Source organism: Mustela erminea, chromosome 10 (genome assembly GCF_009829155.1).
Source record: "Mustela erminea isolate mMusErm1 chromosome 10, mMusErm1.Pri, whole genome shotgun sequence".
NCBI lineage: Eukaryota > Metazoa > Chordata > Mammalia > Carnivora > Mustelidae > Mustela > Mustela erminea.
In genome coordinates this window covers 40,058,850-40,075,374 of record NC_045623.1, presented here as the reverse complement: position 1 = coordinate 40,075,374, position 16,525 = coordinate 40,058,850, and the positions used below count along the sequence as shown (strand labels likewise).

Below are 16,525 nucleotides of genomic sequence, written 5' to 3'. Positions count from 1 at the left end.
TGGAATAAATTTCACTTCATCATGGTGTGAACCTTTTAATTTTTTTTTAATTTGGTTTGCTAATATATTATTGAATTTTGTACCTGTGTTCATCAGGGATAACGGCCTGTAATTTGCTTTTTCTGTGGTGTCTTTGGTTTTGGTATCAGGGTAATGATGGCCTTGTAAAATGAATTTGGAAGTAGTCCCTACTCATCAATTTTTTGGGAATAATTTGAGAATAGGTATTAACACTGAATGTTTGGTAGAATTCACCAGTGAAGCTATCTGGTCCTGGACTTCTGTTTGTTGAAAGTTGTGGGTTTGTTTTGTTTTGTTTTCTGTTTTTGTTTTTCCTTTTACTGATTCAATCTCATTACTGATTAAAGGTCTACTCAGATTTTCTATTTCTTCATGACTCAGTCTCAGAAGATTGTGTGTTTATAGGAATTATCTGTTTCTTCCAGGTTGTCCCATTTGTTGGTATATTATTATACAATTTAGTCTTGTAATTCTTTGTATTTCTGTGGTATCAATTGTAACTTCTCTTTCATTTCTGATCCGATTTATTTGGGCTCTTTTTCTTTTGATGTGTCTGGCCAATTTTGTTTCTCTTTTCAAAGAATTTGCTTTTAGTTTCATTGATTTTTTTCTAATTTTTTTTTTAGTCTATTTCATATATTTCTGTTCTGATCTTTATTATCCTTTTCCTTCTACTAACTTTAGACTTTTTTTTTCTTTCTTTTCTTTATTTCTAGTTCTTTTAGGTGTAAAGTTAGATTGTTCATTTGGGATTTTTCTTGGTTCTTAAGGTAAGCCTGTGTCACTAGGAACTTCCTTCTTAGAACTGCTGTTGCTACATCACATAGATTTTAAAATATTGTGTTTCTACTTTCATTTGTCTCAAGGTGTTTTTTTAATTTCCTTTTTAATTTCTTTGTTGACCCATTAGTTGTTTAGTAGCGTATTGTTTAATCTTCACAAATTTGTGGTTTTTTTCCCCCAATTTTCTTTTTGTAATTGATTCCTAGTTTCATACCACTGTGGTCAGAAATGATGCTTGATAATTTCAGTCTTAAAGAGGTGGTTTTTTTGTTTGTTTTGTATGTGGCCTCACCTGTGATCTATCCTGGAGAATGTTCTGTATCCACCTGAGAAAATGCGTGTTATGTTATTTTGAAATGGAATATTCTCTATATATCTATTAAGTCTATGTATTCTAGTATGTTGTTTAAGACTAATGTCTCCTGGGGCACCTGGGTGGCTCAGCCGGTTAAGTATCTCCGTTCAGCTCAGGTCATGATCCTGGGGTCCTGGGATGGAGCCTTGCGTCGGCTCCCTGCTCAGCAGGGAGTCTGCTTCTCCCTCTCCCTCTCCCTCTATGTGCCTGTGCTCTCTCTCCTTCTCTCTCTCCCTCTCTCAAATAAATAAATAAATCTTAAAAAAAAAGATGTCTCCTTATTGATCTTTTTGTCTTGAAGATCTATCTATTGATGTAAGTGGAGTATTAAAGTCCCCTACTATTACTGTGTTGATGCCTCTTTCTCCCTCTGTACTCTTTGTATTTGTTTTATATATTTAGGTGCTCCTGTATTGGGTGAATAAATATTTACAATTATTACATCCTCTTGTTATACTGACCTCTTTTTCATTATAATGTCTGTCTTCATCTTTTGTTATAGTCTTTGTTTTAAAGTCTATTTTGTGTTTTATATTACCACCCCAACTTTTTCCCCTTGTATTTACTTGTTTATTACATGGAGTGTCCTTTCCCATCTCTGTACTTTTGGCCTGTGTGTGTCTTTAGTGCTGAAGTGAGTCTCCTTTAAGCAGCATAAGGATGGGTCTTGTTGTTGTTGTTTAATCAGTTCAGCCACCCTGTGTCTTTTTTTTTTTTAATATTTTATTTATTTATTTGACAGAGAGAGAGATCACAAGTAGGCAGGGAGGCAAGCAGAGAGAGGAGGAAGCAGGCTCTCTGCTGAGCAGAGAGCCTGATATGGGGCTCGATCCCCGGACCCTGAGATCATGACCTGAGCCGAAGGCAGAGGCTTAACCCACTGAGCCACCCAGGCGCCCCGACCCTGTGTCTTTTGATTGGAGCATTTAGTCCAATTTACATTTAGAGTAGTTATTAGTAGGCATGTACTTATTGACACTTTGTTGATTGTTTTCTGTCATCTTGGTATTCTTCTCTGTTCCTTTTTTCTTCTCTTCCTCTTCCCTATGGTTTAATGACTTTCTTTAGTGTTATGTTTGGAATCCTGCTTCATTATTTTTGTGTTCTATTATATGCTTCTGGTTTCTGGTTACCATGAGGTTTGTATGTAATAACTTCTATATGTATAGGTATCCTTTTTAGGTTGATGGTCACTTAAGTTCAGCCATATTCTAGAAGCACTACATTTTTACTCCTCCCTCAGTGTTTTATGTTTTGACATCATATTTTCCATTTTTTTGTGTGTGTATTCTTTAGCTAATTATTAGAGTTGTAGTTGGTTTTACTACTTTTGCCTTTTAATCTTCCTACTAGCTTGTTAAGTGGCTGATGCCTATTTTTACTATTTATCTGCATTTACCAGTGAGATTTATAGCTTTCATTTACATTTATGTTTGTATATAATATATAATTATATATTATATATATTTAAATTTCTAGTTATGACCTTTTCCTTTTAATTTAAAGAAATCCTTTTAATAATTCTTGTAAGCTGATTCAGTGGTAACGAACACTTTCACTTTTTGATTCTCTGGAAGTCTTTATCTTTCCATCTGAATGACAGCCTTGCTGGGTAGAGTATCTTTAGTTCAAACTTTCTGTCCTTTTAACACTTTGGCTATATTATGCCACTCCTTTCCAGTTTGCAAAGTTTGCGCTGAAAGTCAGCTCATAGTCTTATAGGAGCTCCCTTTGTATGTAACTAGTTGTTTTTCTCTTGCTGCTTTCAAGATTCGTTCTTTACTAACTTTTTTAATTATAATATGTCTTCATTTAGATCTCTTTGGGTTCATCTTGTTTGGAAATCTCCATGCCTCCTGGACCTAGATATTTGTTTCTTTCTCCATGTTAGAGAAATTTTCAGCCATTAATTTTTTCAAATAAGTTTTCAGCACTTTTGTTCTCTCTTCTCCTTCTGGGATATCCATATTGTGACTATATTGTGAGTGTTAGTGTACTCATCCCACAGTTCCCTTAAGCTATCATCATTTAAAATTGTTCTTTTCTTTTTGCTGTTCTCTTTGGGTGGCTTCCACAACCCTGTCTTCCAGGTCACTGATCCATTCTTCTGTGTCATCTAGCCTGCTGTTGGTTCTCCTCAGTGCATTGTTCAGTTCTGTTATTGTATTCTTCAGCTCTGTGAATTCTGTTTGGTACTTTTTTACACTTTCTATCTTTGTTGAAGTTCTTGGTGATTCGTCCATTTCTTCCCTGAGTTCAGTGAGCATCTTATGACCATTTCTTTGAACTCTTTACCAGGTAACCCACTTATCTCTGTTTCATGAAGGTTATTTTGCTGGGGTTTTATTTTGCTCCTTCATTCAGAACATTTTCCTCTGTTTCCTCATTTTTCTGACTCCCTGTGTTTGTTTCTGTTTATGATGTGAAACAGCTATCTCTCCCTGTCTTGAAGGAGTTGATCTGTATAGGAAATGAGCCTTATGATTTAACCTTGCCCTTTCTCTTAATTGAGCTATCTCTCTGATTATTTTTGACCAGTAGGGTGCAGAAAGACAATTCCCCCAGGTGACTTGAGCCTGGCCCTCAGGAGCAAACTGTGTGAGTTGTACATGCTCATTGGTATTGATAAAATCATGCATAGTATATAAGGGGGTGCAGGGATGCTCACCCACTATGTGTATGGGGGCTATGAGTGCTGGGGGGATGCAACAGCTTGACTGCTGTGTCTGGCAGTTCTATGCCTATAGGGCTGGGAATTGGAATGGCTCACCTGTCCTGTTGTGCAAGCAGGACTAGAGCATGGTGGGGTGGGGGTGGGAGCAATGGACTTAACCTATGATCTAGGCTTTTCTCAAATAGCTGCTTTTTGTATTGGATCCTGCGGCAAGTGGATCTATGTGGGAGAACCTTAAGAGCAAAATCTTTTCTCTATAGCCCACTGTTCTCCTGAACATAATTACTGTTGGTTTTCAAAACCAGATATTTTGGGGCTTGTTTGTCTAGTGCAGGACCTAAGGGCTGGGGTGTCTAGTATGGGATAAAAACCTCTTGCTCCTTAGGGAGAAGCTCCATTGATAGTTTGTTTTGTTTTGTTTAAATTTCTCCTGATTGTGGGTTGCTGCACTGGGGGTAGGTTTTTTGGCAAGAGCATGTCTCTTCCTCTCTTACTCTTCTTGGTGTGGTCCTTTTACCCTTTGCTGTGGAGCAGGTGTTCAGTTAGTTCTCAAGATTTTTTCACAGAGGATTGTTTCATTTGTAGCTATATATTTTTTGTGTCCATGGAAGGAGGTGAGTTCAGGATTTTGTTATGCTACCATCTTGAACCACCTTCCCAGGCATTATTTTTCTGTATTTAGTATTTTCTGCCCCATTACGTCTCCTTTCTCTTTCTGGGACTCCAATTGCATATTTTTTAAAATGGCTTGAAATGACCTCATCAGGTAATTGAGGATTGATTCATTATTTCTTTTTTATCATGCTCTCTGGCACCAGTTTATTAATATCTATTGATGAATCTTTAAGTCCATTGATTCTCTGCAGTATCCCAGTATGTTTTTCATCTTTTGAATGGATTATCTTCATTTTAGACACTGTATTTTTTATTTCTAGAATTTCCATTTGGTTTCCTTCCATCCTTCCTTCCTTCTTCCCTTCCTCCCTCCCTCTCTCCTTCCTTCTTTCTTTACTTCCTTTTATTTTTCATATCATTCTAGAATTCCCCATATCCAACCATCATATATATCTTTACCTATAGTTTATAATATTTTTAGTAGTTATTTTATTTTATTTTTTAAAGATTTATTTATTTGAGAGAGAGAGCACAAGCAGTGGGAGCAGCACGCCAAGCGAGGAGCCTGATGTGGGACTGGATCTCAGGACCACGGAATCATGATGTGAGACACAGGCAGATGCTTAACTGAATGAACCACCCAGGTGTCCCTTTAATAGTTATTTTAATGTTCTTGTCTGCTAATCACAAAATCTGCAATTGTTTTTGTGACTTTTTCTATAATGTCTTTCTACCCAAGAAGACCATAAACTTTAGAAATGCAGGGATCATGGCTGGTTGATTCTCTTCTTTATCCAGAGAGAAAATACCTATTATGTATTTATTGAGAGAGGGAATGAATAAAAGATCAGACCACCTAGTAGCACAGTTTTGCGAGAGCAATGCCATTTTAAAAAGCTCATAAATACACTTGTAGCAAAATTTTGAACCAAGAACAAAATATAAAGATGGTTCCAATGGCATATATATATTTCACCTCCAGAACAATAAAATACTGGGAGTCATTTTATTCAAACTTTTTAATTTTTCAGTTTATCCTGGTATAAAAAGGGTTTCTGGCTGGAAGTATCATAGATGTAATAGAATGAATCAACACAAAACCTCCTGATTTGTCAATTCTTATAATTTCCTTAAGCTTGGAAGACAATAGTCATTACTTTTATGATTCCCTTTTTCATGATCTTCCATAATATTTTCTAATAGCAATAAATCCCATCTGACTTACATACAAATAGACCATTAAGGTTAAGATCATGCAACTGCAAGTGAGCAGTTATACTCTTTCTCTGCCTCCCGCCCTCCGTCCTTCCCTCCTCCTTCCGTTCCCTCCCTCCAACCATCCATATTTCTCACTCTATCTCTCAAAACCTAAATCAACTGGTAAAGCATCACAAATCTGAGTAGAAAGGCATTTAGTGTACTTGATCATAGAAAATAGCGATTTCCTTTAAATCCATTAAGAATTTAGCTTGACTGTTAGTCCCAAATAAAATGCCAAGTAGAAGTCAACACCTTTGAGATAGTCTCACAAACGTCTCTGTAGACTATGTGGAATAAGATAAGTTAAAAAATAAAAGTGTGTCAAGTAGAGTCAGGTGACAAAACTCCAATATCGTTTTTTAAATGTTACTGTAATTCAGGCAAATTTGAACAAAAGGTATGGAGTTGGGAAATCCCAATAATGAAAATGACTACATCCATATCCATACATAGTAACAACTCAAGGAGGCTAATGCCTCCAACTACTTTTATTTCATAATATAGACTTTTAAGAATCTTAAAAAACAAGAGACTGCGTGTTGTTTTTGCTTCATTAGAGTCGTGTATAGTTACTGTTTATAGAATATCAATAATGCAGTTTGTAGCTCTGCATAATTAAAGGCACCCTTTATGTTAATAAAATAACACAGAAAGAAACTGCACAATCCAAGGCATAAATATGTTGATGCATTTGGTCTCATTTCAGGCAAGCTTAATTACAAAGACATGGGTGCCTGCTATACCTATAAAAATATTTTTCTGTCACTTAGAGCTATCAAACCTTACACCCATTTATGATATTAGTGAGAAAGAGCAAACATCATCATAATGGCCCACCAGTGAATACTTGCAGCCGTGGCCGTCTAGACTATGAATCTGCAAATAGAAGCATATGTAAATGGAGAGAGGCTTTACACACACACACACACACACACACACACACACACACACAAGGAGACAGTAAATTATTCTCTGAGTCTATTTTAAAAAGCCAACCAACAGAAAAAGCTGAGGAAATATATCTCTAATGTGCATCATTAGTGTCAGAGGCAGTAATTGTGATAAGGCAAAATTCACAGGACTTGAATCAGAAGACCTAGATTGAGTTCCAGCTTCACTTGTTCTTAGCTGTGTGCTATTGGGCAAGTCACTTAACCGCTCTGAGCCTTAAATTCCTAATTTCTAAAGTTGAGATCAATAATTAATAAGTCATGCATTTGGCATTAAGACTATCCAAGAGTTAGAGTTGTTTATATTTGTGCATATTTTTATTAAAGTCTAAGCCTAGCACATACTGTGCAGTTAACAAATATTTATTCGACTCGCCCTTCCTATCTGACAGAATTGTGGTGATCAAGTGAGACAGTGTCTATAAATGTGCTTTACTTAACTAAGACAGATATCACTACTTTTTCTATTTTTGTGTCCAAAAATATGAGCTCATATTAGCTTTTACTTCAGACTAAATTATTGCAATTCATCTTAAATTTGGAAGATAACTCAGGAATGACTTGTCAAATAGAGAGCAGGAAAATCCGCATATTGTTGGACAAAATTGAATCCTGAGCACCCAAACAGAGAGTGAGCTGATTCTGAGACGATCACAGACAGTTGTAGTAGCTTTTGGGATTCTAATGTTTGCTGGAGTCCCAAGTAGGACAATTCTTATGGACATGCAGTATAAGCAATTGTCTACTTCTGATTTGAGAGGTACTATTGCAATCCTTGCATTTCCATAAATAGGCAGGTCCCAGAGAGATCATTTTATTATAATTGTTATAGGGGTTACATAAGATCACATCTAAGAAAGCACTTGGTAAAGAATCATTCACTCACCACCTGACACTGTCATCATCGTCGCCATAATCATTATCATAATTTGGTCCCATTCCCAACAAATTACTCCTGGCAGAGAAAATAGGCAAATTTTATTCACACTAAAATGTCATTACAGAATAGGAGAGATCAAGATCACCCCCTTTTACCCTGCTTTGGGAACATGGAAAGAGGTGTGACCTGAAGTCACACTAAATTCCTTTTCACTCAGAAGGAACAGAAACAATTTTGCCAACTGATAATATTTGTTGATAATATACCAGGCACTAAAATAAACTCATTACATTTATTATCTTATTTAAAAAATTAGGTAAGGGATGACTTAATTAGAACATTTGTAAAGGATTTATGAGATAATTCTGAGACACTAATACTATACTTTTTTTGATAGTGGGTATGGAGACTGGAATTTCTTTAGCCATCCTATAAAATAGAGCCGTCCTATAAAATAAGCTATCCTGAGAACAAAGGTGACACACTAAGCAGGATAGAACCAAGGGAGTCACAGAGATATAATACCACAGTCTTGACTAAGGTATAAATGAAGTCCAATATATCCTTTTATTTCTATTTTTTAAGTCAATATTATTTGCATTTTCATGATACCTAACAATAAAATATAAATAAATAGCATAATGCTTGCCCACTCTCTTTAAGCCTTAGCTTAATTTCGATCCTATTTTAAGGAATGCCATCTATCAGGTGTGTATGCCTACCATGCCAAAATCCACCCATAATTTTCTACATAACAATATATTGAGCCCTTCAAAGACTAGCACAAGTTATAACTGAGAGAAAGCAACCTAAGTAAGAATGAAGTTCTTGGAGAATTTTCTTCTTTCACTGAACTCAAATCTACTTCGGGTTAATTTTCTGTGTTAACTTGACTTGGTTACAGAGTACCCAGACATTTGATCAAACATTCTTTTGCATGTATCTCTGAAGGTGTTTCTATATCAAGGTTGACATTTGAAGCCATAGATTAAGGTAGATTGCCCTGCCCAATATGAGTTATAGTTCGTCCAATTAATTGAAGACCTAAATAGAACAAAAAGCTGAATAAAAAGGAATTCCTCCTGCCTGACTGTATTGAACTGGGACATCAGTCTTTTCCTGCTTTTAGACTTAAACTGAGACATCTGCTCTTCTTGGGCCCCGAACTTAGTGGCCTTCAGACTTGCACTTACATTACCATTTTTCCTGGTTCTTGAGGCTTAGGGCTCAGCCTAGAACTAGATCATCAGCAGTTCTGGGTCTCCAGTTTGTCAACTACACATCTTGAGGCCTCTTAGCTTCCATAATCATTTAGCCAATTCCTATGATAAATCTCCTGATATGCAAGTAAGAGAACCTGGAGAAAGTATTTTGAAAAATCTTTGAAAAGAAAGGAAGCACACTGGATGAGATCCACACTCAATATTGACATTTTCTCTCAGGGCATTATGAGTTTTGTAGCTCATGCAGAGACAGAACTCAAGCAGAAAGCAGCAATTTTATTTGGCTGGGAAATCATATGTTTGAATACACAGCTCCCGCAATAGTAGGAAATGGAGACGGGGACACCAAAGAAAGATGAAACTTCAAAAAGAGCAGTCACAAGTATGCAAATTCCTCTCCGATTTTGGGATGACCCTAAACACACGTAACTCAAGACTTCAGATACACTAGGAGAAAACAACACCCGGAATACTTAAGAACTGAGGAGAGATTTCGGTAGTGGCCCGTTACCGAAGAGATGGGGTTCAGAGTTCAGGTCCTGCCAACTTAGAGGGACTTAGTAAACACCTTGTGCTTTCAATTTACACCAAAAATTTATACTGAAGGATAAAATGAAAACCAAAGGAGACTCCTTCTAACAAAGCTTCAAACTAGGCCTCCAGTTGTTAATCTGCATGTTAGAACAGAAGTTATAAACCTTTATAAAAACTTAGAAAATTGAAAAGATAATGATAATGGGCAAAGATACGGGGTAGTTAGAAAGACATGGAAATTCCATAAAAGAACCAAATGGAAACTCTAAACTTGAAGGGAAAAAAAAGAAACAATATGTGAAATCCGCAATTTCTTAGATTAGATTAATAGCATACTGCATAACAGAAGAAAGAATTCCCTTGAGTATTCAAATGGAGTTGAATACTCAAGGGAAAAAAAAGATTAAAACAACTGAGTAAAATCTTAAAGACTTATGGGACAAAATTGAGCCAGCTAATATACATGTAATTAGAATTTTAGAAAGGGAATAGAGGAAAGAGGGAAGAAAAGATAATTTCTTTTATCCAGATTCAGGAAGTTCAGAGAACCCCAGGAAGGACAAATATCAAAATAGAACAAAACAAACAAATAAAACTAGACAGATTAGAGTCAAACTTACGTATGCCAAAAAAAAAAAATGAAAAAAAAAATTGTTGAGAGGGAGGTGGAGACCCATTACTTACAAGGTCTGATTTACTTGCAGTCATACTTCCTTACATTTTACTTAAGTTTTAAGTTTTAACTTTAAGTTTACTTTTAAGTTTAAAGTTTAAACTTTAAATTAAGTTTTAAGATTTACTTAAGTCCATACTTACAAGGATTGATTACTTATAAGAGAACAACATTAAGAATGACTTCGCATCACAAACAGTAAAGGCCAGAGATGAGGAAGCATCACATTTAAGTGCTGTAAGAAAAAAATATGTTAACCTGAGATAACAGAAAAGCAAAATCACCCTTAAGAGATGAAAGTCAAATAAATTCACTTGCAGAAAATAAAAATCTAGAGAATGTGTTGTCTATGGATTTACACTACAAGAAATACTAGAGCTCCCTCAATAATAATAACAGATAGAAATAAAAGTCTGTAAGAAGTAATTTAATGGTAAGTACGTGGGTAAAAAGAGAAGATTCTTAAAAGACATTTTTTTCTTTTATTAAATTCTTTGGAAGTTAATTCATAGTTTAAACAAAAAATAGTGACCCTTTTTATAGGGCTTATCCTAGATCTAAAGTAAAATTTACTATAACAGTAACAAAATAGACTAGAGGACATATTAATATAACTGTAATGCTCCACAGTTCTTACTTTTATAAGAAATAGTATGTTAATTCGTAAGAGAATGTTAAGTCTGAGCATTGTAACATTTAGAATAATCCAGTAATGAAATGGTACAAAGAAAAGAAGCCAAAAATCAAGTAGGACAATAAAAGGAATACTAAAAAAAATGCCCAACTCACTCAATAGAAGCCAGAAAAGCGGGGACAAAAAATCAAAGGGCTCAGAAAAAAAATACAGCAAGATAAGGGATATAAAGGCAATAATTACATTAAATGTTTTTAGTAAAATATAACTCAAATTTATATAGAGATGCCATATATCAATGTAAAAAAAAAAATTCAGTATGCCCAGATAAAGATGATGGATTAAATACAGACATTTAATTTCTACTTATCACTTACAATATATAAACACACTAAAGCAGGAGTAAATTTTCTTTTTCCTTTTTGTCCAAAATAGTGTTTCAGGTGTTAATCGTCCAATCAAAGAGAATATGAGGGGTGACAACAGCATTGAAATGTATATTCCAGGGATGCCAGGATGGCTCAGTCAGTTAAGCCTCTGCCTTTGGCTCCGGTCATGATCCCAGGCTTCTGGGATGGAGTCCCACATCAGGCTCCTTGCTTAGCAGGGAGACTGCTTCTCTCTCTGCCTCTACCTGCTTGTGCTGTCTCTCTGTCTCTGAAAAATAAATAAATAAAATCTTTAAAAAAAAATAAATAAAATGTATATTTCATAAAGTGGGAAAAGAGAAAATAGAGGGGAGGAAATCATCAATAAAATAAGTCAAGAAAATGTCACAAAAGTAAAAGATAAGACTTTCCAGATTTAAAGAGCCTACCAAACAACCAAAAGACATGGATTAATTAACCTACATCACGATGAAATTTTAAAGCACTGAAGACAAATAGCTTTGAGAGAGAGGTAAACCAAAAATAAAAACATGACTTATACAAAAATATGGACTTTTTAAGGGTAATATTTTCTTTTGGAGTGAAGTAAGACTGCGCAATTCTGAGAAAAAAACAATTTCTAACTTAGAATTGCATACCAGTATCTTACAATTTTGCTTTTGTATACTATTTTTCAAGAAGCTAATAACAGAACCCAATAATTTAAGCAACAACATCAAAATACAAGAAAAGGGGAAAAAATAATCCAAGAAAGAGAATCCATTGCAAGATGAAAGTTAAAGTAATCCCCAGTGTGATGGTAATGGAAAATCTAGTTCAACTGCTGTGTAACACGTCAGAAATCTCCAGGAGAGATTTTTTTTTTTAGAAAGAAAATGTACAATAAATCCTATTAAAATTCTCCTAAATTCTATTAAAAATCCTTTTAAAACATAATAGGATTTAATCTAGTAAAAGGAAATGTGCACAATTTAGGGAAAATTTGGGTTTGAAATACTGACAGTATATATTATACTAAGGCAACAACAACAAAACTAAGTGTGGGAAAAGAATCCATGCTATAGCTGCTTAAATAGCAACAAACCAGTTTTGACAGGGCTGATAGTAGGTAAAGGAGAAAATCATGGAGATGGAAGCCGTAGCAGAAGCTCAGATTCCTCACTGCATTCTTGGATGGCACACAGGCATCTAATGCAGTCAGAAGTCAAACTAGAGGGGTGCCTGGGTGGCTCAGTGGGTTAAAGCCTCTGCCTTCGGCTCAGGTCATGATCCCAGAGTCCTGGGATCGAGCCCCACATCGGGCTGTCTGCTCCGCGGAGAGCCTGCTTCCTCCTCTCTCTCTCTCTCTGCCTGCCTCTCTGCCTACTTGTGATCTCTGTCTGTCAAAGAAATAAATAAAATCTCAAAAAAAAAAAAAAAAGAAATCAAACTAGGAGAGAGACTTCTAAATTGCATGTTTAAGGAAACACCAACACTTACTAGCATTATCCGTGGCAAGGATCCAGCAGTAAGATGCTGAGGAAACCAACACTATTCTTTCTGCATACTGTTTATGAATAGGGATGACCTACCCCTCTAAAGTGTTGTGGTCAGCTTCTGAGATGGCCTTTAAAGATTCATACTTGCTGGTGTTCAAAGCTTTGTTTAATTTTTTTCCCTTTGAGTGTAGGCTGGACATATTGATTCATTTGTAAAGAACAGAATGCAGTAGAATGTCACCTCCTCGGTTAGACTGTAAGAACACCGTGTCCTCAATCTTTGGTTCTCTCTCTCTGTTGGATTGTTCACTATAGAGGAAGCCAGCTGCCATGTCATGGGACAGCCCTGTGGAGAAGCCCAGGTGACCTTGGAAACAGAACTTCTGAATCTTGACAAAGGCCACATAAGTGAAATTTAGAAGTAAATCCTCCTTTAGTCAGTCTTGAAATTATCAGCCTGGTACCTCTCCTTGATTACATTCTCATAAGACACTGAAATGTAACCACCCAGCTTAATCACTCCTGGATTTCTGACTTACAGTAACTGTGAGATAATAAATATCTGTTCTTTTAAACTGCTAAGTTCTGAAGTAATCTGTTATGCAACAATAAATAGCTAATATACCTAATGTGACTGGAGAGCTGAAATAAGCCTTGTAGCTGTAGCTTCTATAGCATGGAAAATGAATGATCTGATTTACCTCCTCAGTTCTCTACCAAAAATGATTGCCTTAAGCATTCAGTTGTGGCCAGGTTTAGAATTTTTTAGGAGGTCAACTTGCAAAGAATTTTTGGACAAACAAACTTTTGATTCTCACCTTGTATATTCTCTCTGATCGCAAAAGTAGAACATTATAGATCATATACTAATATATCAGCAACTTGTACAATTTCAACCCAAAATCGTTTTGGTGCTAATCACAGATCCGGCTATAGTAGACTCTGGAGGATGGATACAGCAGAGAAAAAAATTCAAACAAGGACTCCTGCAAGCCTTCCACTATATAAAACTGTGGCAATGCTGACCTGACCAAGAAAAGAGGTCCCAGAATTCTTATTAGGGTATCTTAAATAACCATCCTTCTCATTATACTTTTCTACTTGGTAATAATCTATATCAAATATGATGCTGGTCAAAATGTAGTATTTTCTTGGGTAACCAACACTCAAACTTATTCTATTGTATAAAACAAATCTGGCCAGAGTCTTATCCTGTCAACAGTGTCTCCAAGTGTCAGACCTCACCCAGCTGGGCATTTGATTGGCATGACAGATACATTCCAGTTGTAGTCAGATCAATCATCCCTACATGGGAATAAAAACAATTCTGAGGTTGTGAAGTATTATAACTTCAATTATCACCACTCTTCCTCAGGAAGATAGCTTATTTGATACCAGAAAACAATTCATGGAAAACTCAGAGTGGCTGGATAATCCATTCTGGGCATCATGTCAGAGTCTCTTTAAGCAGATGGGGTAAAAATATCTAGATACATAGGAGCACATTATCCCACCCAGAGAACTCCATTTATAGTCATGAAGTTCAAGTCACTGCCAGCTCCCATGGATCTTATATTCTAGTGGACAACATAGACAATAGGGAGTTAATAAATAAACAGGACCATTTGAAGGAATTGTGAATGATTTGAAGAAAAAAATGAATTGTATATAGAGTGACTAAAAAGGATATGGGGGAGATATTAAATAGGGTTGCTGAAACAAGCTCCCCTAAAAGATAACACTTGTGTTCAGGACTGAATTATAAGGATCTAGTCTTAGAAAGATTTGGGAGGGGCATCTGGGTGGCTCAGTCAGTTAAGCATCTGCCTTTGGCTTAGGTCATGTCACAGGGTCCTGGGATCTAGGCCAGCATCGGGATCCCTGCTCAGTTTGGGAGTCTGCTTCTTCCTCTATCCCTCCCTGCTGCTCATGCTCTCTGTCTTTCTCCCTCTCTCAAATATATAAAATTAAAAAAAAAAAAAAGGAAAGAAAGAAAGATTTGGGAGTAGAATATTTTGGATGGCCTGAAAGGCAAGATTACAATAAGGAATAAACTTAGTATGTCCCCAGTAAAGGAAGCTTCTGTGCCTGAGAAGTAAGCAGGAGAGCACTAGGGGGGAAAAAGAATTCCAAGAGGCACAGGGCCATGTAGGTCTGTGTATGTTTTGGTAAGCATTTTAAACTTTATTTGGAGTATGAGCTGAAACCACTGGAAGGGTTTAAGCTAAAAAATGATAGGATCTGATTCGAGTTTTTGAAGAGATACCTTTCTACACTGGCTGATAAAGTATTATATAGTTTGGAGCAGGAAGTCCAAAGAGTAGATCATTGAAGAAGTTCAAACAATAGAAGACGGTGGTTTGGAATGGATGGAGGCAGTGGAGTGACAATATGTAGACATGGTCAGGAAATAGTTTGGAGACAAATCTTTAGAACTTGTTGATGTAGGGGCACCTGGGTGGCTCAGTGGGTTAAACCCCTGCCTTCAGCTTAGGTCATGGTCTCAGGGTCCTGGGATCAAGCCCCATATCAGGCTCTCTGCTCAGCAGGAAGCCTACATCCCCCCTCGCCCTGTGCCTTCCTCTCTGCTTACTTGTGATCTCTCTTTCTGTCAAATAAATAAATAAAATCTTAAAAAAAAAAAAGAACTTGCTGATGTATTAGAAATGAGGAGGAGAGAAGGGAAAGAGAAAAATCAAAGATGAATCCCAAAGATTTGCTTTGAGGAGGAGCACCGCAGGTAATAGAGGAGGAGGTGAAATAAATTCCACTATTTTAATTTGTGTAATATTGAGACACCTGTTAATCATTATGATAAAGATATTGAGATGGAGGCAGTTTGAAAAGAGACCTTTAGATGAACAAATTTGAACTAATAATAAAAATATGGAGTTATCAGCACAAAGATGGTATTTAAAATTATGGAGCTAGATATGGTCAATAAAGGGAAGATCCTTAGTTATCATCATCAGGATCACTGGGCTTTTCAGTTAAGATAGAACAATTCCTGGGTTTTCCACATCTGAATCACTGAGAGATCAAAGAGTGACTTCTTCAGTCAGCTAATGATACGCTTAGGTCATGGTGCCTTTGGGAACCTAAACTATCCATATTCTTCAGGTATGTAGACTCAGTGATAACACAGTTAGTATAGTTACTTTATGCAAGTGACTAGTGTTTCTCTTTAATGCTATAATTTTCAAAGGAGAGGAAAAGGAATTACTGTGTTAAATCCTTATATGGATCCATACGATGATGCAGCCAGTTGTATGAAGTTGTTACTAAATGGTGTTTTAACAGAATGGCTTAGTCCTGTTGATTCATTTTAGAAAATAGATTACCATAAAATATGTGGCAATTTGAAGAATCTCTGTAATGACTACTTTAAATATTGTCTAAATAAGTATTTACATAACTCTTTTCCCTTGAAGCTGTTAGTGCCTGTTAATTAGTACCTGTCTAAGTGTTCCAGCGTAAGCAGCTGTACACCCATTGCTAAGTGCAATAAAAAATATGACACATTTCATTTCAGAGAAGTCTTGAGTTCTTCTCACATATTTTTAAAGACTGAAGATTGTTCTGATTTTTTTCCCATTACATCACAAGAGGTATATTGTTTTTTTGCAGGAAAACCATCAAGCATTTGAGCAAGAAAAAAATGATACGGTGGTGGTGGTGATGATGATGATGATGATGATGATGATGATGATAGTGATGATGATGATGATGATGATGATGATGGTGATGATGATAATGATGGTGATGATGATGATGATAGTGATGATGGTGATGATGATGGTGATACTGTTACCAATTATGATGGTGGCGGTATTCCTCATGCAGACGTTAGTGATCATAACTATCCTTCACTGACATACTAATATAGCACAAGCATTAATATAGGAGCTTGAACTATGTTGTCACAACTCTGCAAAATGCATATTATTTACTCATTTTGCCAATAAAGAAAATGGAATTGCTTTAGAAGATAAGCACAATAAATTACTTGCCCAAATTCACTTGGCTAGTAAGGCTAGGATCTGAATCTTGGTCCAT

At 36.1% G+C, this 16,525-nt stretch overlaps 1 protein-coding gene across 1 annotated transcript in view; it reads right to left on the bottom strand.

Moving 5' to 3' along the window:
- Positions 1–15,962, bottom strand: part of LOC116568192 (GTPase NRas-like) — a 46,226-nt gene extending 30,264 nt beyond the window's left edge. Inside the window, 2 exon segments of the mRNA XM_032303724.1 lie at positions 7,545–7,613; positions 15,925–15,962. Of these exon segments, the coding sequence (XP_032159615.1) occupies positions 7,545–7,613; positions 15,925–15,962 (107 nt within the window).
- Positions 15,963–16,525: the final 563 nt, after the last annotated feature.